At 44.2% G+C, this 24,692-nt stretch overlaps 1 protein-coding gene across 3 annotated transcripts in view; it reads left to right on the forward strand.

The window, feature by feature from the left end:
• The window catches only part of LOC128881448 (zinc finger protein rotund-like), a 181,813-nt gene that overhangs the window by 86,268 nt on the left and 70,853 nt on the right, over window positions 1–24,692 (forward strand). For 2 of the 3 annotated variants that reach the window (XM_054132487.1, XM_054132486.1), the window contains exons 3-4: window positions 15,491–15,559; window positions 15,643–15,694. In XM_054132487.1, the coding sequence (XP_053988462.1) occupies window positions 15,491–15,559; window positions 15,643–15,694 (121 nt within the window). The remainder of the gene's footprint in view (window positions 1–15,490; window positions 15,560–15,642; window positions 15,695–24,692) is intronic. The other variant, XM_054132488.1, reaches the window with a different exon arrangement.

Genomic DNA, 24,692 nt, shown 5'->3' on the forward strand with positions numbered 1-24,692 from the left:
TGATTTTAACGGGCGGGGGTGGAGGCGAAGGAGAGAGCCTCCGGAGACGAGTGGAACCATGTGTTTCCCTTTGAGACACCGCTTGGTTCCGTTCGAGCATTTTTATGCGAGCCGCGGCGCGTTTGGCCGGCTGGAAGTGATATAAATGAACGTTTTGTTCGGGCCTGCTTCCCGTTCGCTTTGGAATCCGTTTCAGACGAGGGACTTTTTACATTTTTGGACCGCGGAGGCAGGTTACTCCTGTGTTGTTTCTGTGAATGTAGAGGAGATTCAAGTCATCGTTCCTTAGGTTTTCGAATTGTTTCGACTCGCTCACCATTCAAAAATTCACTTTCTTATCCAGCCCACATCCACTCGGATAAAACCTCTAACGCGATACCAAAGAAGAAGGAACGTATCAGCGACAGTTTTACTCGTAATCGTTCAGTAAATCACGAATCGTAGCCGTGGAATATTTCGAAACGGGGACGAGAAAATAGCGAGAGGTTCACCTGCGAAACAAATACGATTGAAAAAGCATTTCCATAAGAGAAGATTTTTCTAAACTTGCTGCTCTTCGGCGAACCGACACCGGCGCAGCGAAACAGCCAAAGGGGAGCTTCAAAGACGTACCGGGATGTCCAAAAAACGAGCGAAACAAGACACACCGAGAGCGAAATCAATGAAAAGGCAGCAACAAAGGTGCGGGGGAGGGGGTGGGGGAGGAGGAATAGGGGTGGAAGGTGAAAAATCGATAGAGAAAAAAGAGCCAGCAAGAGGGGAAACAGTAATAGGTCCGGAGTGAAACTCCACCTGCAGGAAGATGCAGCGGCGTGAAGCGTCTAAAGAGGGCACGAGCGAAACGGGGGAAAACGAAGAGAACACGGTTAAGGGATTCGGCGCTGGGGGCTGAGGGGAGGGAAAAACAGTGAAAAAGACAGAGACGCCCTGGAAGGAAATAGAGATTGACCTAAACTGGAACGCTCAAAGAGACGGGGGAGACGGGGAAAATGGAAGGGAACGCTGCAGGCAGAGGAATCGAGAGTCATAAAGAATGAAAGACAGATATAGAGGGAAAAGGGGGGAACGTAGGAGGCGAAGTCTCTTTTTCCTGCCACTCTTGGTAGAAGGGTTAAGAGGCCCGAAGGATGACGCCATGCTGCACTTGATTCGTGCAACATGTGTCGAGTTTTTGGATGTATCAGATTGTGTTGAAAATAATTGTCTATTTAGCTACCAAGATTTACAATTATCAGAGTTGGTATGTCGTTCGTGGTCGCGTGGTATGGTTAAAACAGGCGTCAGACGTATCTTCTCATCCAACACTTTCTCAAATCTCTGCAACTCCGTTACGTAATCAATGGCTCCTCCCAAACGATAGAACCAATCGGTCCCGAAACCATCCTCCGGGAAATATCCAAAACCCTCGGGTACTCTCGTAGCAAAGACCAAAGAAGAGCATCCGTCTCCGCATACGCCCGAGCATCCTCCATAAAATTCAAATCCACAGCGACGAATTTCAATGCGACGCGAAATCCTCAATATTTCACCCTTCGATCCTCTGGAACGTTCCTAAAGCCAGCAAGCCGTGAAAGCGGCGTCTGTCGACAGCGTGAAACTAACGAAAGAATGTTGCATCGACGGAAGTTCAGGCCATGAGACTACCCCGACTAGAGTGTAATGGCTGACGTTATGCAGATTTAAGTAGCAGGGTAGATTTTTTAGAAGTTACGACTAAACCAAATGCGTTGTCACTTAAATTTCAGATTTTTCAAAAAGTTCCATTTAGTCAATGAAGTAAAACTTTTGCATACACACCTAATAGAACGAACCTCGACGATTCGAGGGAATTTAATGAATATTAGGTCTTGGTGAACGTCGTGAGCTATCGCGATGGCGGTTTAGAGAGGCGACGGAGAGATTGGAAGTTTTAGGTGCTGCAGACGCGCGCTCGGTTTTACGAGCTTTCCGCGAGCGGGTCGCGGCCATTCCGCGCAGCCTCTTCTTATCCTGGCTAGACAGCTGTAAAGTTTCTTGGGGTAATAAAGCACCTGTGTACCCGGCTACCGTGTCCATATAAAATTCATTACCGCCGCCGGATATTTATAAACGTTGTGTCGTCGGTGTGCGCTCAGAGGTGAGACGGTTGATTCGTTGTTGACGAAATCCTACCCAGATGCGAGTAGTAAAATCCCGATACATTATAATTCAGTAGTAGCTGCTTGTAATTCGTAATAAATCTAGCAATTCGGTAGCAATTGTTCACTTTGAATTAGAAAGAAGGTTGTTGATGCATATTAATGGGTCGAGGAATTTGGTATACACGCTTGGTGTCCTGTTTCCTAAACGGACCACACCAGCATCCCCATCGGGACCAAACACACGCTGGAAAGTATGTAACGTGATGCTTGAGATTCTTTCATTAGCGTCCTTTTTCCCTTTTCCGATAGTTCGTTATCACAGAAATGAGTTATCTGCTACTAAACGCGGGGAGAGTCGGGGAACGAACCGCATAATCTGCTTTCGTTTCTAAACGAACTTCAACGATTCTCGTTGCGATACCAATCGCTCCACGGGAATACCATTTTATTGGATCGATCGGCGACTAATTAGGTGAAAAAAAGTTTCACCGGTGAAACACGTGGACGTAGGAAACTGAGACTCAGGTTGTTGCTACAATGATAAAAAAAATAGCCCCAATCAGAGAGCACATTAATTCACAACAAACCAGGAACCAGTTTTCTCCTAATTCCTCGAAACAGAATTTCTCTTGTTCTGAAAAGGACCAAAGGGTCGAAGAAGTGGGGCAGACGAGACGGTCGTAAAGCCCCGTTCAGAGTCTAATAACCCCCGCCTGGAATCAATCCCAACGCGGAAATAAAGATAAAGTCCCGATCGCAGATAAACGTCCGCGCGACGGTAAAATATTTCCTCCCCTAGGCCAAAGCGAAACAGCGAATCGCCAGAGGCGAACTGGAGAACCTGGAGGAGATTGGAGGGCAGACGTTTATGGGTTTCCGCGAGGAGGCCGCGGCCATTCCGCGCGTCTGGGGTGCGAGGCTCGCGACCCACCCCCGTAGCGGCGGGGGCAGGCTGTAAAAATTTTACTGCGAATTGTCTGCAGACTCGAACCACCGCCCGACGTTACGACCGGGAAAAATAGGAAACTGACGGAAAAACTCGTCTGGGTCAGATCTCCACCCCCAAACCCACCCCCACCCCCCCACACCCTCTGTGACACCATAACTGTTCCTTCCTAGACCATTTGGGTCAGCAGTGGACGCCTTTTTCGGGGGTGGGTGAGAAATATGCTGATCCCTGACGTTTTATCGTAATGAAATTTTCATGGTCTCTTAGCAGCGCGGGTTCGGTGTCCTAAGATGGAAGGGTGAAGGGGTAGGTGGTTCTGGGTGGTACGTTACGGGGGTGCAGATTAGTTGGGAAAGATATCGAACGCTATTAATTAAAACTATCAACATATTCGTCTCCGACAGATATTTTACGTTTCTAATACCGAGTACTGACTATATGAATGTTTTCATCCCTTCTATGATTTCGTGCGATATTCGAATTCTCCCGTTGAGCGATATCCATGTTTTGGAAAAAAAGGATGAAACTCGACCGCAAAGGGTCAGAAGTCACGTAAAATTCCAGGCGATCGGTTATCGGACGAAACGGGGTCCACGAAGCGAGGGAAACCGAGGCGACAAGGGAGAAGAGCCGCCAATTCGGGGCCAACTGTTGAATTTTATCACTCCCTGTCTCCCACCCCCTCTGTCGCCCTCGGTGTTTCGTCTGCAGCGATGTGGCAGAGGGGCAAGGGGTCCTTGGTTAACGTGACACAGACCACATGTGTCCCGTTCTCCACCCTCGCGTTCCTTCTCTCTCCCTCTCACGGTTTCTAGGCCTAGCCGACAAAAAAGGCCACGGAAAGCGATACGGCCCTGACACCCTGTGGGAACACATGTGTGTCTTAGATAGCTGGAAACCGTGGAGGAGTGGAGAAGGTCTTCGAACCGAGATAATCCATTGAATCCCGAAACGAGCCTCCTTGGGAGCCGACGATTTCCTTGGGGCAACCGATTCCGATTTCTCCAGCTGGAAATTTGTGCTAAGTAAGGGGGGACTGATTAATCTGGAACGATGCATCCCATAACCTTGAAATGAATTAGTCAGGTTAGATTTAGTTTGAGAAATTGGAGTATAACGTATGATTTCTTGAAGACTGAAGTTATTCTTGAATGTTAACTTTTAACGATTCGATACACACCGAGACGATAGAAATTTTTGTCTGATTCGGTGTTAATTTATCGTCCCCGAAATTTACAGAATTTTTCCACCGTTTTCCCCGCGCGGTACAAAAGAATTTTTCCATATTTCCAACGCGTCTAATCCTGATTCATTCCTCCAAAATTTACTTCCCTCTATTCTTCATATTTTCTATTACTTCCCGTACACCATTTGCTTGATTCATTTTCTTGGCAACCACGCTGCCGCCCTATCAATCTTCCTACCCATTCAGCAAAACATTCTCGTCTTAACCGCTTCCACGCGTGCATTAAAAGAGATGAACCTTGTTTTCTACTCTTGATTTACTTTTTATTCGGAAGAACGACACCCTCTGTAAATTCTATGCTGCGATTACGAAAATTACGAGTGATTTTTTTGACACACTTTGACACGTACAGTCAGTCTCACAAGTATTCGTATCTCTGTTGAAGTTTAAATTTGATAGTTTAAAAACAGAGAACGTCATCTAGGTCGATTCGGGACCTGTCCCGTATCCGTTCGTTCTCGCGGCCACGTGTGCCAGTAACCCTTGAAGAAGCAGAGTTTTGCCAGCTGCCAGCAATTTATCAGGACCCTCCGTGAGCGGGTAGAAGTCGAAGACCTTGGCTCGTCGATCGCAGTTTCGGTTCTGTCACGACTCCGAAATCCGACGCCCGTGCTCTCTCGGTCTTCCTAGCGTTTCGCCCTGTTCAATCTCAGCTCGTTCTGGGAATCGGTCCATCGGGACCCACCGGATCGTCTCCGACTTCTGTCATTAGTGCTCGCCTGTCTCCCTATGAGTCATTAAGATGACGGCCAACGAGACGATCCCGAGGCTCTCGGGTCATCTAATGTCTAAGCACTGGCCTTTTGGGGCCAATTTTGCTCGAAATTACGGCCAAAGTGTGTAATAACTTGAAATAATTAATCACTTGGACGCAATTAATCATTCAATGATCATGGTACATTGGTGCTTCGGTCACGTGTCTTTTTGTTTTTGGTTTATTATAAAACTTGGGAGTAATTTTGTTTGGATGAGTTAAACTTGTAGTCCATTCTTACGATCTAAAAAATGTTAACCAAACGAAGCATTAATTTTAAATCTACTTCCTTCCCATACCACGCTGCTTCCATCACGAATGTCCAGATCTCCGTGAAAGAAGTCGTTGCGAGGGAAACTGATCTCCCTCCAGTAAAAAAGTTGGAAGCCCCAGCGGGCACTTCGTCGGGCAAAGTGCATCAATGTTGTGTTCTTGCCGGCTGATGGGGCCGATCCGATGTTTGAAAAGGACTACTTAATTCTTAATGCCCCTGAAGGGCCTCTCGTGTTTAACTATCCGACCAGGGATCAACGTTTCCCTCGATCGATCCTCCACGGTGCCCTCGATCGTGCAACCGGATGCGCGCTACGCCTGAATTGGGCTTAATTGTAGCTCGATGGATGATTAATCGGCAATTAATTGAACGGGCGTTCGTGGCGCTTTTTTTTTGGGTCGTCTTCTCGCAAACTCGTTGCAAAAATTGTTGGCTTGTCTCGTTACAAATATATCAATTGTCTGGTTTTAGCGTTTTTGAGAAAAATTGATTTGAATGTTGGAGAAAGATCGTTTGAAATTTTGCTCTTTTCTCTTCTCGTTACTTGGAAGGGTCATAGTTCTGTTGGAAGGAAGAGGTATTCGCTTCAGGGCAGAATTACGGAGAGTAGATGAAGCATTTAACTGGAAAACTAACATAACTAGCGCCAGCTGCTTCCAGTATGCGAGTTCGATCGCAGCTACGAAGTAGCTATAGTATTTCACTATTAACCTTGTACTGTATCATTCTCCAATATTCACTGTAGTTTTATTCATCTTAAACGAAATGATAACATAATATTTGAGACGATTTTTAAAAAGTTTGCTGTTTTCGATCGAAGATTTCTGCATTCTTGTGCAATAAAATTTCCATCAGATGTTCGTATTATATAAAAAGTTAGATCCAACTCGAAGTATCAGTTCAAAATTTGATATTATATAATTTCTGAAAAAAAAATATATATATTTAAATATATTTCTAATATCAAATTCGCATTATAAATCTACAAAATTAAATTGCCACAAATGTAGATCGTTTCTTGACGTAATTTGATTTAATTTGAAGGTTCAAGTGACTCGTCTGAGAACACCGTACTCAAATTCGATTAATTCTTTAAGAATTCCCGCATTCTCAACGGGTCGCTTTATGCGAGCCACATTGAGCCAGAAACTTTTCTCGCCGCGCACTTGGGCGAACCACTCGTTCCAGCATCTGAGAAGCTCACTTAATCCACGAAAAAAGGTTTCGTTGGCTCGAGTGCCCGCCGGTGCTTCCATCACTCGCCGTATTTACCAGACTTGCCATGTATTAACAAGTGCAAAGTAGGACAATTCTATTCCGCTGATGCCGATGCCCTATACACGTATCTGTATAAGGTGCGTAACATATGTACACTATATTGCAAAATAAAGTAAAAAAGGCATTTACCGTTTTACAATACGAGGCTTCGTTTTCGAGATACGGGATATTAAAAAATAGGAATCAGAGATCAATAATTTTTCTTTAACGATTTAACAAATTTTCATGCCACTTAATTTGGTGAAAGTATTCAAACACAGATAAACAAGGGACACCATGTATAAAAAATAAAATAATGAATCAATATTTTTACTTCGATATATCAAACATGGTTTTAAATGTTTATAATAGGGATAAAACGAGTTTTTTTTTAGGCCGCCTACTGAAGAAAACTCGGCGGGGAAGTGGGTAATGGAAACAGATGGTTCCGAGCAGAAACTTCTTTTAAACTTTCCTTGAAAGAAGGAACGCACTGATTACGATTTATTGTCATTTAATTCTGGCGATTAAACATTTGAAACAAGCAAACATACATTTGCGTTTCTATTCTGTTATTTTAGAACTAAAAAAGAATTACCATAGATCAGCATATAAATATTTGAAATTGGCGATCGGAAATACTACAATAACTTCGAGAATACTTATATTTAGAATCGGTAGATTAAAAGGTTATCATAAACCAGAATACAATTATTTGACATTTTCAAATGGGTCGGTTCGAATAAACTACGATATAATTATACGAATTGATTCTAAGATTACTAAAACTAGAGAGTCGTTAAAATCATAGGAATCGAGCGAACAATTATTCACAATCCCACAAACACCACTAAAACATTCATTAACTGTGACAACAAAAAGACGAGATCAGGCTAATTTAAAAACACGACATTCTGGTTTATCGTGACCTTTCCAGTCGTAAACATAATTCAAAAATAGAGCCGGCAACGCAAACAACAATTTGTTTATTCACGATCGAGGCTTCCCATGTTATTTATTTAGCGAGCCACATTTCCGATATAAATATCCGAATTTAATTTGAAAATACCCAACAATCGAACAAGGGTCATATTTTGAGCCTCGTCAATATTTCACGACTCTCCGCTGGGTAACGGTACAGTGCCCTGTGCGACATGATACTTAACACTCTGCCACCGTCTGGTGGGGTGAAGAGAGAATTCAGCCACGATATTCCCTACCTGTCGTAAAAGGCGACTAAAAGGGGTCGAACGCCGGGCCAAACCGCTGATCTTTAATCTTTTCTGAGGAAAAAGTGGCCGCTGGTCACGAGAGAAATTTTCGCCGAAAGTTTTATGGGGATGCTCGCGAAGCTGCCATGGTAGAGACAGAGTGGCTCGCGAAGATGGGCGACGTTAACCGTGAAAGATTGACAGGAATTGAGCGACCTAGCCCACTTTGGCGATTCGAGACATCGGCTCGAATCGATGCTGGCTGAATCGCGACGTGGACGAGCCTGAAAGTGGGAAACGCGAGGAAAACTCGAAGAAGTGACGTCCAATTATACTGAAAGATATAAAGAAAAATCTCAACTCGACACAGATATCGTCGTCTACCCCGCTTTCGAGTGAATTCTTATCTATTTTGTCACTCGAAAGCGAGAGCTACTGCGATGATCTTTTTTTGAGAGACTCGGTTTGCGTCGTTCGCAGTGGAGAGAATTAAGTATCGTAGATTAAACAGTTTCCCTTTAATCCAACAGTCGGAGAAATACAGAGGATTAAACACTTGTTTTGCGTTAATGAACGAAACATTGCACGAACGAGGGAAACTCGGGAGACGGTATAAAACGAAATAAATAAATGAGGAGGTGATACAAAGCGCGGGAGGAAACGGAGAACGAGCTATCATATTCCACGAGAAGAGTCTTTAGCGAAATTAAATCTGCGAAGCAGCTCTCGAGGAAATTTCCGAAGTTTTCTCTTTTTCGCGAGACCTTACACTTCCCTCTGGTCGTAATGGGACAATAAAAATCAAGAGAAGTGTATAAAGACGGAAGTGACTCGAAGAAAATTGCCGCTTTCAATGAAACGTAATCTCGCCGCGTTTAGTCGGGGAAAATATTTTTCCCGGGGTTTTCTCCCATGCCGGTATAAAACGTGTCGTCGTCATTAGCTATTATAATTCCGTTAAACAATTATCGTTCACTGGGTTACTAGATTCTGCGGGAAAGTTTCCGTGCGGTGAATAAAAGCGGGGCTTTAACTTTCTTCCTTTATAAGCTTCATGCCAACAAAACATTTTTCTCTCGATTATGCGCGATAAAAATAGAAATTCAGCTGCAAGTAATAATGTTTGTATCATCCTATATTAAATAATTAAATTTCAATTTTACAAAGCATCGTTTGCATTGACTTTATTTTAGATAGTATATGAATTTTTGCTAGACATGTGATATCGGAATATGTAATCGAATTTGTCTATCTTTGTTCTCTTACTGTGTCTATTTTCGGTTTTTGCCTCGAATGGCAACGACCAAGAAGAAATGATACGCGCTTAGTCCGATCGGTATCTAGAGGATCGGTAGAGCGGAGGAATTCGTCGCGCCCTTCGAAAGCAAAAACAGAGAGCGTAAGGGCAAGAAGAGGAGGGGGTTGAACGAGTAACGAGTGATAAAGAAAGAGGGGGTGACGTCACGACGGGCGTCCGTTGGGCTAGGTCGCGACGCGGGCTGCGTCCCTCTTCCCGGTCTCCCGTCGCCCTCGCGCCGCGTATTCCGCCCGCGGAGCGCCTAACCTACCCACGACGTCCCAACCCCCGCTATCCAGCGGCTCCTCCACCCTCGTCCGTCGTGCCGAAAAAAGCAAGGCTCGCAGAAAGGACGCCCGGCGTCGTGGCGCTCTTTGGCTGATCAATACACGCCGCCTCGTACGCGGACGGACGGTCACGCATGTGCACGGTGTTGGGCCCCTCTTTTGCTCTCTTTGTCCCTCTCCCCCAGCCTCCCCCCCTTTCGTCTCAGTCTCCAGTCTCTCTCTCTCTTCACCCTCGATTTTTCTCCCTTTAACCGACGCCCGCTTCTCCCTAGTCTCTCTCTTCGTCTGTCTTCGTCCCGTTCGCCTTTCTCCCCTTTTCTTCCTCGTCCCTTGCCGCCACCCGACTTCTTCGTCTTCTTTTTGCGCCGCTCTTCCAACCCCCTTGCTCGATCCTTCCGAGCCCCCGCGTCCCTCTACATCCAGCACCTCGCCCCCCTCGTCGCGTTTCACTCCTTCTCCCTTCTACCCCTGCGCGACTGGACACCGGTGAACGCGTGACTCTTCTTCTTTCGAGGGCTTTATTTAGGGGCTCGGAATTCTTAACGGGGCCGAGTCCGATACCGAGAGATTAATTTGAACGGGTGACCCATGGTGGCTGGACGATGAAATTTTCGGATTTTAGGGGAGTCTTAGAGGGGAGGATGCTTGAAATCCTCCTGGAAGTTGTCGAGAAGATTTTCTTGAACGGAGGGATGAGATTCCTGGTGCTTTTTAACGTTGATGCGATTTGGGGCTGGTTTTTGTTAACTAGTATTCATTCAAATTTAGGGTCCCATTCTAAATTTGAGTTACCATGGAACAGATAGACTATCTATAGTTTCGTTAAAACTAGTGTCTGAGGGTTCCGTTCAAGTTTTGCTAAGTAGGAAAACGAGAGGGTTTACTGGGGCCTTTGATGGAGACTGAGGTTGAAGACATTCAGAGGGGTTGCATTGATAAGGAACACGTTCTAAAGCCTGTTTATCAGAGGTTTCAACTAACTACGGAAAAGTTTATCTTTACCCCTTTCTTCCAGATACTCCACTAACCTTTCTGCCCTGTAAAACTCATAAAGCCTACTACCTCTAGAGACACAATTTTGATTATTCTTCAGAAAGTAACGAGCCACCCAGTTCCACTCTCTCGTTTACCTTACCCTTAGTATGTTCGTACGACGTCTCTGCGTCTTAATCCCTATCCTTACCCTTAACGTATTTGCACGATAACTCTTTAACTTGGTCCCCATAGAGATTAGAATTCTTAAAGGGTGAGTTTGGTACCTTCAAAGTCATGAACTAATTGTCAAAAAGCTTTCGGGAAGAATCAGTTCAAAATTCATGAAAGAATTTCGGTTATTCTGTAGAAAATAATGAGCCCATCCAGTTCCATCCCCTTGTTTGCCCTACCCTTACTACGTTCGTACGTTCTCTGCGACTTCGTCCGCATGGAGACTGGAATTCTTAAAGGGTGAGCTTGATTCCTTCGGAACCAAAGATTAATCCCCGCAAAGTTTTGAAACCACCCTAACTGCGAACAGTTAATTCAGTTCAAAGTTTACAAAAGAGATCACTTTATTCCCCGCAATATAACAAGCCCTCCCACTTACTTATTCCCACCCCTCGGTTCATACAATATCTCTGGAACTTTGACTACGTTGGAACTAGAATTTTTTAAGGGGTGAGTTTGACACCTCCAAAACAAGAAATTTCTGTAACCACCCTAATCGCAGTTAATTCAGTTGAAACATTACAAAAGAAACCTGCTTATTCTCCAGAAACAAATGATCCCTCCCTCGGCGTTCCTTTGGCTCAGCTTCCGCGAGGGCTGAAATTCCTAACCGGTGGCGGGTTGGATCCCCTCAAAAACGGGGGAATTGTATCGTCGAGTGGTCCTACAAAGCTCGTAACTGCGAAAACGTAGTTCAGTTTAAAAGTTTGCGGAAGAATGTCGGTTATTCACCAGAAAATAATGAGCCATCCAGTTCCAACCCCCTTGTTTATCTTACCCTCGGTACGGGGTTCGGTACAGTGGTGTCTCCTCGACTTGGTCTCTATCCGCTGCGATATATTTTTCATCCATCCCCGCCCCCTCATCGTTTTCCTTCTCTTGCAGCCCCTCGTTCGATCCTTCCACCCCCTCTATCTTTCCACCCCTTTCCGTTCTCACCCCCTACCCCCGGGCCGCGCTTCTCCTTCCCGGAGACTGGCCGATTTTTTCCTCCCGTTTCCTCGGCTCCGGATATTTTTTACACCTCTTTTTTCCCTCCCCCTCTCCGCCACCAACGCGCGGGCCGCGTCTCACCCCGCGCAACCCCCCCCCGGACCGCCTCGAGCGCCGTTCTCATCCCTTTCGTCCCCCTTTCTTGCACTCCTTCGATCTGTAGACCTCGCTCTGTCCCGCTTTCCGTTTCTCTTCTCCAACCCCCGACTCGGTGTACCACCCGCTCTCTCCATCCCTGGTCCACCCTTCCATCCTTGTGATTTTTTTCCCCGGACTACCCTCCGACGCCGGGCGTCGGCGTCCTTTTGCTATCGGGACGCTCTCTCGACTATCGGCCCGACCACCTACACCGACGTACGGAACGCCGAGGTGGTGGTGGGGGGTGGGGTGGGGTGGGGTGGGGTGGCGGTGGAAGGAGAGGGGTTGCAGCGCCTGGATGCGAGCTAAAATGTATTTTTTTTTTTTACTTCTTCTTTTTTTTATTCCTTTCTTTATCTTCCCTTCGAGCTGCTCCGTGGTAGGTTGGATTACCAATCCGGGGATCGTGGAGCACGTTTTTCCATTTTTTTCCCCTTTTTTTCCACCCTCCTTTTCGCCTTTTTCCATCGCCCGCGCTCTCGTCTGGACGTAAGGGCTGCGGGAGCCACCCCCTCCGCCCGTGTTTCTGGTTCGATAGAAATTATCGACATCGATTTTTTGAAGGGTCCGCCAAGAATACTCTGGGACAGGGTTCCAGGGAGTGAAAGGGTGAATAACGCGAGAACCGAAGGATTAGGGAAAATTTTAGAAATTTGCTTGGGTCTTGTTAATCGCAGGATTAACGGGAGGTGGTAATTTCTTTGGTGGTTCTGAGAATTGTGTGAAAGTTTCCTGGTGGGTTTGCGAAAGAGCCTGAAATAAGGGATGGGTGTTTTATTTAGCCGCGGTAACTCAAGTTTACGAGATGAAACTACTCTACGAAGTTTCGACCTTGCATCTTCGGAACTACTGGATATGCAAGGGAGTCTTTTAAATAAATTATGCGCTGTTTTTGACGAGGAAGATGAGCTTTGGCGAATGAAAATTAATAAGATATGTGACGAGTTATTTAGTCATTTCGTTTTTAATTTCTCAGTCTATATTTTTAATCGTCGGTGAAACGAAGATACTAGCAGTAAATTGTGATTTAAAGATAGAAATAAAAGTGTTTTTTAGTTTACTATTCTATTAATTATTATTCTATCGAAAATAGGATTAAAACATAGAGCCGATAAACTATTTATAGATTCGTTAAAACTAGTATCGGAGGGTTGCACTTAAGTTTTACTTCAAAAGAACTTCCCAGTAAATTCTTCATCCCCTCCTTCTCTACACCCCTCTTAATATTGATGGAAATTATCCGAGACGAACGTTTCGTATTTCGCGATTCGGCCCTCGTGAAAGCGGGTGTTTCGAGGCGACAACCCTTGCGATAAATGTCGCAGAAATGTCAGATGACTTTAGGCGCCTTGACGCTGACTTCGGGATCAAAGTTCGTGAATAATTTGCGGTGCTCATTAGACGAGCCCATTTTAAGCGTCACACGACCGATCGCTGTACCATCTGTCACCAGTCGAGTGGATTTTAAGGGATGATCCAGTCTCTCCCTGGTCGACAACGCAGGGTGATGCTCTTTGATGTCTCCTCTGGTTTCTCGACTTTAAAATAGAAATCCTGGCTTCCGGTGGTGCTTGAGAAGCGGATAGGTGTTTTTACGACGTGAGGAAATCTTCCAAACTAATTTTTCCCACGAAATGGAAATGGAATCTATTATTAGAATTTATAAATTTCGAATGGGTAAAGTGGGCAAAGTACTTATTTATTTATATGTGTAAATGAGTATAAAGAACTCCAAAAATATTATACAAAAGAGTGTCTAACTCTTCCAGCACAAAATTAAAAAAAAAACTGTCTTAAGATTTTGTCCCAATAAAAATAATCTCGCGCGATAGCCAAAAGGATTTTCCCTTGTCTGAGAGTTTCCCTCGACTTTAGGGCTCGTTGACTACCCTTAGTCCAAAAATGCATATCCCTTCGCGTTCGTGAACTTTCTCAGAAGAATCAGATCGTTTCACGAGCCACCTGTGGAGCGACAAGACGAAAGTATCGCCCTTTCGACGTCTTACGATGTCCCTTCGTTCGGTTCTCAAGCCCTGCCACCCTTAAAATTTACAACCGCGTAAAATTCGGCCCGCGAAGTGGCCACCATATCGATTCCAAGCCCGCGAAACTGGGTCGATCGACTCGAAAACCGACGGCTGAGATCGAGGGTGAATTTCACCGTGAAACATTCGACGATTATGCGATTGAAAAGTTCGGAGAAAAATGAGAAAAATGGGTTTAATATATTTTGGATATATTGTAGATTGAATGTAGCAAGGATTATATTAAAAGTTCCTTGTTTATATTTTTAATTAAATATCATTTTCCATTATAATATTCCAATCTATATTTAATCTACGTTTAATTTTAACGTTGAAATATTTGTTTTAGGATTCATCAATTTGGTATGTACTTTAGAATATATATGATAAATTATATCGATGAATTTATATGTAACAATTTCAATTATTTTAACAATCAAACATCTAAAGAACAACAAGATGATTAACCTTATATTTTATGCTTCTTGTCCCCTAACAACCTTGTAACATCGTACAACCCTCATATTTTCCAATTGGAACTGATAAATAAATTCATGGAAAATAAACCGCCCTCGAGTCTCCCTTCGTGGCTCACATTCGGAGTCCTTGGAGGAGGATACGTGACCACACGCAAAGTCCTTGGAGTTAGGGAGGGTCGTCGAAGGGTGGCAGCGGGTCGTTTGTGGTTTATGTAGGAGGTCATGAGAAGGGAAACGAGGTCATCCCTTAATGTCCTACCATTCTCCGCGTCCTGCAGGTCTAAACGCGTAGCTCAGTCGCTGTTTAAACTACCCACGATCGTTCCAGGTTTCGGGGGTAAGGGGACACCCTTAGTGTTACGGGAATATCGGTGAGGGAAAGATATCCCCCAACAGCAATTAGTGAAACGTCAAATGATTTAATTGGAAGTAACCTGAAAGATTTATTTTTAACGGGAACTTAGTGTCTTAGGGGGTGACTCGGTCAGGTTAAGGAAATAGGGGTGTATTCTCGGTTTTGATATTTTAAGAAGAAACTTAAATTTCCTTCTCTAAATACACATCGCGATAAGAATTCCACCCCTTGGGAATTATTTATCACATTCATTCCACTTGATAACATTCCCCCATTTCGCGTCAGTATTTTTATCCGACGAAGACTAGGCGATCATCATTTATCATCCTCGTCCTCAGCATCTCTCGGCCGTCCGTGGTATGACGCCCACGCGAGGGAAGCCACCCTTTGGCACACGCATTCACGCGTAACATGTTAGGTTGGGAAACATCGTTCAGGGGTTGGATTGTTTATCTTCGCAGAAGGCCGAGTGATGCTCAAGGTCACAGGCTAGGCCCGCCACCCTCGTCTGTGTTGTGTCTAGACACTGCCTCTCCCGTCCCCTCGCCGCCACCCTTCGCCGTCCACGACCCTCTCTACCACCCCCGCCAACCCGCCACTTCGACCACGTCGGTCCGAACACATCACGCTTCGCCACCTTGCCAACCCTCGCCGCTCACCTACAACCGCTTCGATGCTCGCTAATTATTCCGTCTCTTTGTCTAGCTTTCGGGAACGAACCTAACTGTACTGATTATTATCCATTTTTACTTTCGATGCCCCTCAGAAATAGAAGATCTAAATTACCATCATATAAGATGCACCGAAGGCAAATAGAAAATTTAAAGAAGAGAATAAGAGTACTTAGGTTCGATTCAAATTTTCCCTTTTACTAACAGTGTTGTCCCATTTCTGTTGCAGCAATGCAACCCCCACGACAAGGAGAGCGACTACTGGGGCGGCGGCCGTGGCGCGAAACAAGGTTACGAGGTGAGTCAGCCGGTTGCACATATTTTAGTCGAATTGTTGGAATTTTCCCAGCCCCGGTGCTAATTCTACTTAGTGAAGCGCAGCACTTTCTGTTGCAGGCGAAAATGAACGCGGACCACGGCCAGCTGCAGAAGGGTGAGTCCGTTGCGTCTCCATGCTTAATTCTCCCCCCGTTGCTTAATTGTCGAAAATTCGCGCGCGACGAGAGGAGCCTCGTAATTATGCGGCCAGGTACTCTCGACCTTTACCCGAAAACGTTTCAGCCCGTTGAATGAACGTCCCAGGAGCGTGACTATTGCCGTTCGATACATAATTGCGCGCACCGGCGCGGCTAGAAATTTAGCAACGGGGGTGCGACTATTAATTAACACCTAACGTGCCCCCACGACACATTCATACACTTAAGGTAACGTTTGCAGAGGAAATAGAAAAAAAGTTTATAGAGTTTTTTTTTTGTGGAGAATTTAATTCTCTCGGAGATTTGCTTCAAGTGTTTTTCAAAATTTACACGTATAATGGGTAAAGAGCACTAAATTTATTTACTCGTTTCATGAATTTATTTCTTCGTTAAATGAACCTGGAAAATGAGCGGGAACAGTTTACTTTTAAACTGTTTACCCGTTCGTTTCCGCAGAATCCCCAGACGGAAATTCGCAAGGTGATTTCACGTTACTCGCGCGAATGGGAAGTTTATTATTAGGTAATACAACACCAGAGAGACCTTTGGTTGTCCAGGACCTACGGAACGGGACGGAGAGGGGGGAAACGGGTCCGAAGCTGACGCACGCTACGTGTAAACAGTTCGTAAGGCCCGTTCGCTGTCTGAAACCGGTTGTGACTTTGCATCCGTGACGTAAGATCGTCGATTAGGATCGAATCAGGTGGGGAAGCAGGTTGAGGCTGGGGCAAAAAACACGTGTGAACGCGAATTTATCATTCCGTCGTGTCGCCCGTCGCATTCTTTTTATTTTTCAACCGTTAACCAGGACCGCTTCCTCGCGTCTTTATCCTTCGTTTTCGTTTACTCGCTTTCCCTCTTCCGTCTCGAGCTTTGCAAATACTTTCCTCGCCCCTCTCATCCTCGTTATAAATAAAGAAATGTTGAAAAAGAAATTTTGCGATTCGCGCATTTTTCTGTGTAATTGATAGTTACGCATTGCGAGGCTTAACTGCTATTTAAACGTGTTTTTGAAAAGTTTTCAATCAAGTACATTTTCCTCTTGAATTCCCCGTAAAGTTACGCGCTTATCGCTCTCGCGAAAGAAGACTATGTTTCTTTCCATCGGCGACTTCGAGGCCAAGTTTAGTTAACGTTCACTTTTCCAAGTCCCAAGTCCCAAGTCCAGCTTAAAATCCCCATTGTCGTTGCCCATGGAATCCCACCTGACATTCGCTTATTTCGCATACGTGTGTACTCGTCCACGAAGATTAATCAAAAATTCATCTTTTAGCAATTTAACGGGTGGTCGGTTTCGCCATATCGAAAAATATGTACCATTTGGAACGTAAAAAAAAAAATAAGAGCTATTCGAGACAAAAATTCGAAACCTCTTCTATTAACAAAGTTACGTACCTTTTTCAAAATTTTTGACGTAATAAATTCTAGCCATTCAAAAATTTCGAATAGCCCTTTATTTGGAAATCAATTATAGCAGGAACTAGAATCAGAGGGAAAAAACTGAAAAATGATCGATTTCCCGTTTCGAGAAGCGGAATAAAACGCCGGCAATGACCCAGGTGGTTCGTTCTTTCCCCGCGAGCTCCCCGAAGGGATTAAGTAATCGGTGGCTTCACTCGTAAAAGGTGAAGCACGTTTCCATAAATGTTTTTCACTGCCAATGGCACGCGCGACGTGTCGTGTAGATCGGCCATTTACGAGACACGCGCTTTCCCCACTGACGGCGCCCCGTGTAACAACCGATTCCGTCTGATAGGTGACCAGAAACTGAACAAAAAGTCGATCGTGTTCGTGTGTAACATTTTTTCCCTTTCCACGGACTGATCACAGTATTTTATATCCACATTTTATGGACACGATTGTTCACCTCGGTTTACGTCGATCTTATCATGTATAGCAAAATATGTTTCAGATAAAGTTGAATGGTACATTAGTTTTCTTGTAGGTGGACGTATTAAGGTCATTAATTTTTTTTCTTTTTTTCTTTTAATGCGTTAATACATTTTTTACAATGTGTTTTACAATTTTATTATGAATCGCATGAGAAGGATGATAACCAAGTACATCTGTTAAAATGGTACCACCGAATCGACCGACTTTCAAAGAGATCGCAGTCGAGAGGCCATGTCGGTACGGTTCTCGAATCAAAGGCAGAGCTCAGGTGTACTCAGGACAGAGTTTCGTCACGACTTCCGTTACTCGAAACGTAATCGCGGCAAATGGCCGACTCTAATGACCCGAGAGTAACTTCGCCATGGTAATTCCCGTCATGAAGCGACTGGTCCCCTCCTCTCCAGTCCTCTCCCAGATCCCGTGACGCCCTGGGTGCTCGTTAACGTAACAGATAACGACTTTCACCTATGCGTGATCCTCGGCTGCAGCGGCAGCCGCTTCGCTCCTCTTCTGTTGTTTGCTCGCCGCGATAGGCGGCTCTCGCGAGGTTTATTTTCTTCGACACGGCGCTCTTTCTGTCGCCACAGGTGGTTAACGCGGCATTTCAAGCGGGAATGATGAATACGTTAAGCAGTCTGTCTCGCCCGTGCCCGCGGGACGGGGATGTGTATCGTTTCCTTGCCTACCCGAGGGCTCTAATCGCTCGTTTTGAGCAGAGGTGGGCGAAATTTTTGTCGGGGGGGGGGGGGGGATACAAATTTCGAGTAACGGATCACAGGTGAGCGACTGACCTATCCGTTACTCGTTAATCCTTCCAAGCGTGCTATTTGAAAGGAGATTAATGTTGGAACTCGAATGAAAATGACTGGTTCGATGACGTGTATCGGTGATGGCGAGAAGAGATATGACGATATTATAAATATATTTCTATGAAATATTACGCATTTGTTTAAGCAACTATCGAAGCTCTCGTGCGTAGTGGGTACGGTGGCCGAATCAAGAAGTCGAAAGCAGCGACGTCGTCTTCGAAGATTGAACGGGCAAAGTAATGACTCAATCTTCCCATTTCGTCCTCGACTCGCGATTATTATCACCTCGCGTGTCTCGAAATCGAATCCCGAGGAACATTTTCATTCGGGCCCCGAAATCAGCCCGCCAGCGGTCGACGTAAACGTTCCACTACTATTCCTTAATGCACGGATCGCATGACGGTGAAATTTCGGTCGAAAATGAGGCCCCAAGAACCACCAGGCTATTTATTAAAAATATAAACGGGACAAGCATCGCGCAAGGAGAACTATTTGTTTCTAACGAATTTTTATACTTATTGAAGTATGTAGTCGCATAGTTTTTTGTTGAAATTCAATACTTATTCTACTATTCCGAGTTGCCTCCTTGTATCGCGAGTCGAGGATCGACTTCGACCCTCGATCTTGCCCTCTTGGTCGTAACGGTTGACGTAACGAATCCACGGCTCGCTTTCGTTTCTGTTTGAGATTCATAAAAGGACGCATAAAGCCAGCGGTTTCGCAAGGGACGCGCACTGTGTTACACGGTCTTCTGATTTGCATCTCTTGTAAATTCGATTTTTCTTCAGTTTTTTCCCACTTGTTGTTCTCGTTGCACGACAGTGTCCCACCTTGGGATAACTGTGCTTCAATTGAACGACGTGCTTTGGGAAACGGTACTTTATGGTTCGTGTACGATAGATTTTAGTAAACATCGATCGCAGAGAAATATTTGTAGGGAACTTTTTATCGAGCTTTGAGAATCTTTCGTTGCGTGTTTTGTTGTTTTGCAAGCAAGCGATATTACACAGTAATAACTTTCAATTGGCGCGTCTTTTGCAATAGTTTCTTCAACTCGGCGAAGGAAACGAGTAAATCTCTTGGAAATTTACGTTCGTAAAAGGGCCTCGTTTTCCACGGATATGTTTCCGTAAAGCGACGTGTAAATCGACTCGTTCTTCATCGGCGGAATGCCACGACGTCGTGATATAAAATCCAAGAAACGACGTCGTAAAACTTCGAGCCCCGGGGCGGTAAAATCTCTGGAAAAGCCATGAAACCGAAAGGATGCTGGGAGGAGGGGGAGGGGTGGAAATAGCGGCAAGGAAACCGTAAAAACACCTGAACTGCCGATCACCGAAGCTAGACGATCGCCAGACGGCGTGTCTGCCAACGATGAAGACCTCCCATGGAATTCCAGCTGTAAAAAAATGCAAGTGTCTCATCCCCCGGCTCGATTTTTCTCCAGACTTTGTTTCGGCAACGCCGTGTAACTTGGAACTCCTTCACCACGAAATCATAATCGCAATCACTATCACACACCAATACCAATCTCTGAAACTTAAATTTGCAATGACACTTCGCAATCCAAACTCAATAATCCTTAATGAAATCGGATCTTCACCAATTCCACTTTTCACGCTCTGAACATAAAATTTTAGTCCAACTGAATAAAATTGGGAACCTAAAATTAAATGTCTGTTCTCGCGTATGAATCGGAGATGGCTCCTCGTACCAAGAATTCTACTTGCCATGATTAAAACATTTTTTTGTGAGGAGCCGAAATTATTTCCGACGACTGGCAAGCGGATTCCCTTGAAACTACAGGTCTAATAGTTGTCTGGTGACATAACGACCTTGCCAACGGTGCATCTGATTTGAATTTCGACTGCTGTCCCGTTCCGGGACCTTTCCGGTCGGGACAATGGTTGCCGCAGGCGTGGAATCATCGACCAAAATGTCCTGCTTGCGAGAAAAAGACGCGACCAGAGATTCTTTCGTGTCTTTCGTCAGATTCTTTTTTTCATTTCGTGGGCCGAAGATGATATGAATTTATACGTTATTATTTTCTTCGTTGCTGTTTAACACTATCTCTTTTTTCTTTCACACGGTTTCAGTGTTTCATTATGGCGAGAGTAACCAACCAACAATAAAAAGTAGTATATCAAATTGTTTCCCTTTCGAAACCATACAGGATTCATTTGTATCATTTTTCGTTGAAGTTATCAACTAGGAAGTTATCGAATTGATACTTAATAATCACTTGGTATGTTAATATGCTTGTCATTAATTTTCTGAGAATGATGTCAGCCCTTCGTGTTGAAATGAAGGCACACGGTGCATCGCGAGACAGAAAATCGGATTCAACACAGTGGCTGGATCCTTGATCCTTCCGACTCGGTGACGTCAGGATCGCGCTAGGCGACGATCGAATATTCATGAAAGTCGTGGAGACAAGCACAGGCCACGGTGTCGCTGTTACGACAGCGATCTTTAATGGCCCGAATAAGAATCGCAGTGATAACACCTGAACAAATGTTATCACTGGTTTCGTTTCTATTTTGACGCGAAGAAACCAGAGCTTCCTAAAGTCAGGATCGAATGTTTTAAGTGGGTAAGAGTGGGTATCTAATTTAATATAATCTAAAGTATCTACTTTTTTCATTTAGTAGGAAATTGAGCTTGAAACAAAAATTTGTCAGAAATCTGTGGAAACAGATGTCGAGTCTCCAGCGAGAATTTTTAAGGAACGTGAATGAATTTCTTGGCCTGCTAGAGTCGACCGAAATTCCCCAACGCGTGAGCTCGAATTCCGGCTCGTTTCGACGCAGCTGGTAAACAATTATAAACATGTGTCACAATGGAGACAATTGTTGCGCTCCCACGGTCATTAGCCGCGTTTCCCGCGGGCCTAAGTTCCGCAAAAGACGGGCCTATTTTCACGATGTTATTTATTTATTTATTATTCATGTATTTATTGCACCCTGATTAGAAGCAAAGTTAAGTAAATTCTTTATTTCATGATAATTCAACTATTTTTAAATCAAAGTAATACAATGGTTGAGTCAGTTCATTAAGCCAAATAGAAAGTAGCCTTTCCACCTCGCTGAATTTAACGTTTGGACTTCTACCATTTCCAACGATTCCAAATTTCTATTTAAAAGATTCGAAACGATCGACCAACGTCGCGCAGGTCATTCTGTTGTCTCTGAATGAATAATTCATTGCATAAATAATCGATTTGATTCGAAGTACTATCGTCGTATGCTTCGATAAACTTTGATGTGTTTATGTTCGCAAAATTGATCGACGCGTCGCGTTAATAGCGTCACATAATTTCCCCCTTAGGCCAGCGGACTCTTTTCCTGCGCGCCTCTTAGATAGCCAGTCCCTAGAGTCCTCGTAATTACTGCTTTTCGCATTGTCTCCTCGGTTCTCGAGGTCGCGCCATACGTTTGAAAGTTTCCGGTACCCGAATCATTTTTCGGCGTGCGATTGTCCTCGTTCGCATCCTTTCTCTTCTTGATTCGCACCTCTGGTTTGAAGCACGTCTGGTTCCCGCCACTTTCCAGGCGAGAGCTTGCTTCCAGTAAGAAAAATGCGTAATAATACATGTATATATTTAGTTATTTTTATATTTTATTTCCAATAATTTACGGACATAACTTATAATCACAGCTGAAGAATCTTTAAAATTTTAGAAACAATAAAATAGAAACATACATAATATCTGAAAAGCACAGAAAAGTCACGTAAGCGTTAATAAGATGCTCGTATGTACACAGTTATTATATCGGTTATGAGTGAACCGCGAACTTGATGAATTTATGGCGTAACGCGAATGGGAATAACATGTGGAGAATACATGCTCCCGTGTCCAATGAAATATTCATATTATTTTATTAATCTATGAAATATATTCCGCATAAGTTTTGCATGCGATTTCCCCCATTAGCATACGTATGTTTTCTGTATCGGGTACGAGTAAACGGATTCTACAAATTTTAGTATCCACGTGATATAAGTTGAGCAAAAAGATCTGGGGAAAAAGTTGAACTGTACATGTGAAAAGTATTGTTTACGAGTAGGCTAAATTTGTTTTAGTACACCAACTTTTCCCTTTCCTCATATATACCTCGTTCAAAAATTTGTCCCAGCAGAAACTGTTCTTCCATTTCTCATTGAAGTTTTCCGCGAGTCGAGGGATCGGAGAGTGAAAAGTGGGAAGGGGGAAATCGTTCCGGTCGCTGGTGAATGAAGCCGTAACAAAGATAGGCGAGAAGACGAACAAAAAGAGCGGAGGAGGAGACAGTTTTCACGCGCGGAGGCGGCCAAACGGACTCGCGATAATTCCATTAGTGTTACACGTCGCATAGAACGCCACGAGCCGCGTGACGTCATTCTGTCATTAATGTTCTCGTCGAGATGGAAACGCGGAATTAAGGCGTTTGCAACGCTCGATGTTTTGTCTTTGCCGTCTGACTGTATCGTGTAAATAATATGGTAATTCTTTCGTTACATTGGGGCGATTTTTGTTGTGTTCTATTTATTGAAGTGTAACTTCTTATACGACATCAGACCGATGTAACGTTCATTCATATTTATCTTAATTTAATACTCCTCTGTTCTCTTCCATCAAATCTGTTGATTCACTCACTTGCACGTTGATGGAAGCTTGCTTCTTGGTCAGCCAAATCGTTAAAATATAGCAAACATCGGAAAGCATATTGCAATGCCCAACAGAAAAGGAATTATTCCGCATCATGATAACGACAGGCCACATACTGCGAAAATCACTGTACGCAAAATAAGAGAACTCGATCAGGAAATGATTTCGCGTCCACTGTATTCCCCAGACGTCCACTGATTACTATTTATTCGGGATCAATGGCGACATTATTCAGATGGGGGAAAATATAAAACTTATGATGATGTCGAACAGGAGGTATTCGAGTTATTTTAAGAAGTTGGCCAATTTCTGCTGAGAAGCACAAGGAATAGACAAGCATATAGTATTAAATAGAAATGTTCATTTTTCAGGCAAAACTACTTATTACTCAAGTAAATGAAATTCATGAAATGCATGAAGTGCATAGAATGTATGGAATATTGAACAAATAATATATGACGTGACTAAAATGAATGAAATATGAAATGTGAAAAAGTACGAAATATATGAAATATGAAATGAATGAAATAAAAGACATATGCTGTCTGAAAGACACGAAACGTACCTACATAAAAAGGAGTCCAAGTTTTTACCGCATGCGACTCCTCGAGCACATCGCGTGCGCGGTATGACACATAAAGCCGCGACTCTCGATTAAAGGTATGTATCGAGGCGAGCGGCAATAATGTTCTCCCCTTCTATAACCCCTCGCCGAGTCGTACTTGTCGAATCAAAATTTTTATTTAAAGAATCATCCTACATATAATAAATAACGTAATAGTAGAAAATCATCGAACGCTCTCTTGAATGCGGTGAAAATATTTTCCATGCGAGCTACACTCGTTGAGATGAAGAAATAACGTTCGCAATAAAAAAAAGACACACAGCTCGATTAGAAAATGATTATCGTCGTCGAGCGACTAGCCGTCACTCGTTTGTCGCCTGGATGCACGGTACAGATCGGTATCACGATATTTTCGTCCAACCGTTGCTCGCAGAATCACAGCCGCGTCACGTTCTCCACGCGGCACAACTAATTGATCTTTCCAGCGCGCTTGAACTCGATAATTATCATTTGCATACGCGATCTCGTGCACCGTGAGGCCCCAACGTTCGTCTATCTCGCTCTGCTAACGGTTGGACGGAGGACGGAGGGGGACGCAGGTTCCCCTTCGGCCAGCAATTACCGCACGCAATATCGCAACCGCGGAAAAGCGCGGCCAACGTGTGCCAGGTTTCTGCGTAGTTTCGCGAGATCTCGAACGCGACACTCGCGATTTTCTCGGACGGGAAGGATCCCGGGTCACTAGACGATGCTTTACTTTTTTCTGTTTTAAAGGAATTCTTCGAGATTCTTTTAAAAAACTTCCTCTTTGGAGAGAAAGAAATGATGTATATTTATTACGAATATTTTCAACGTGGACTGATTACCGATTTAGCAATCCCGAGGTACTCGAGCTATGAGGGGGCCAGTGGGTACCAACAGACTAATGGAGAGTCACGAGCAAACTAAATTGTGAGTGTTAGGAGAAGGAAGGGGGATCGTTGGATTGGAATTTCTCGCGAATCGATTCACATCGCGGGTCATACCGGAAAATACAGGAT

The sequence above is a fragment of the Hylaeus volcanicus genome, chromosome 8 (genome assembly GCF_026283585.1).
Source record: "Hylaeus volcanicus isolate JK05 chromosome 8, UHH_iyHylVolc1.0_haploid, whole genome shotgun sequence".
In the NCBI taxonomy this organism is placed as follows: domain Eukaryota; kingdom Metazoa; phylum Arthropoda; class Insecta; order Hymenoptera; family Colletidae; genus Hylaeus; species Hylaeus volcanicus.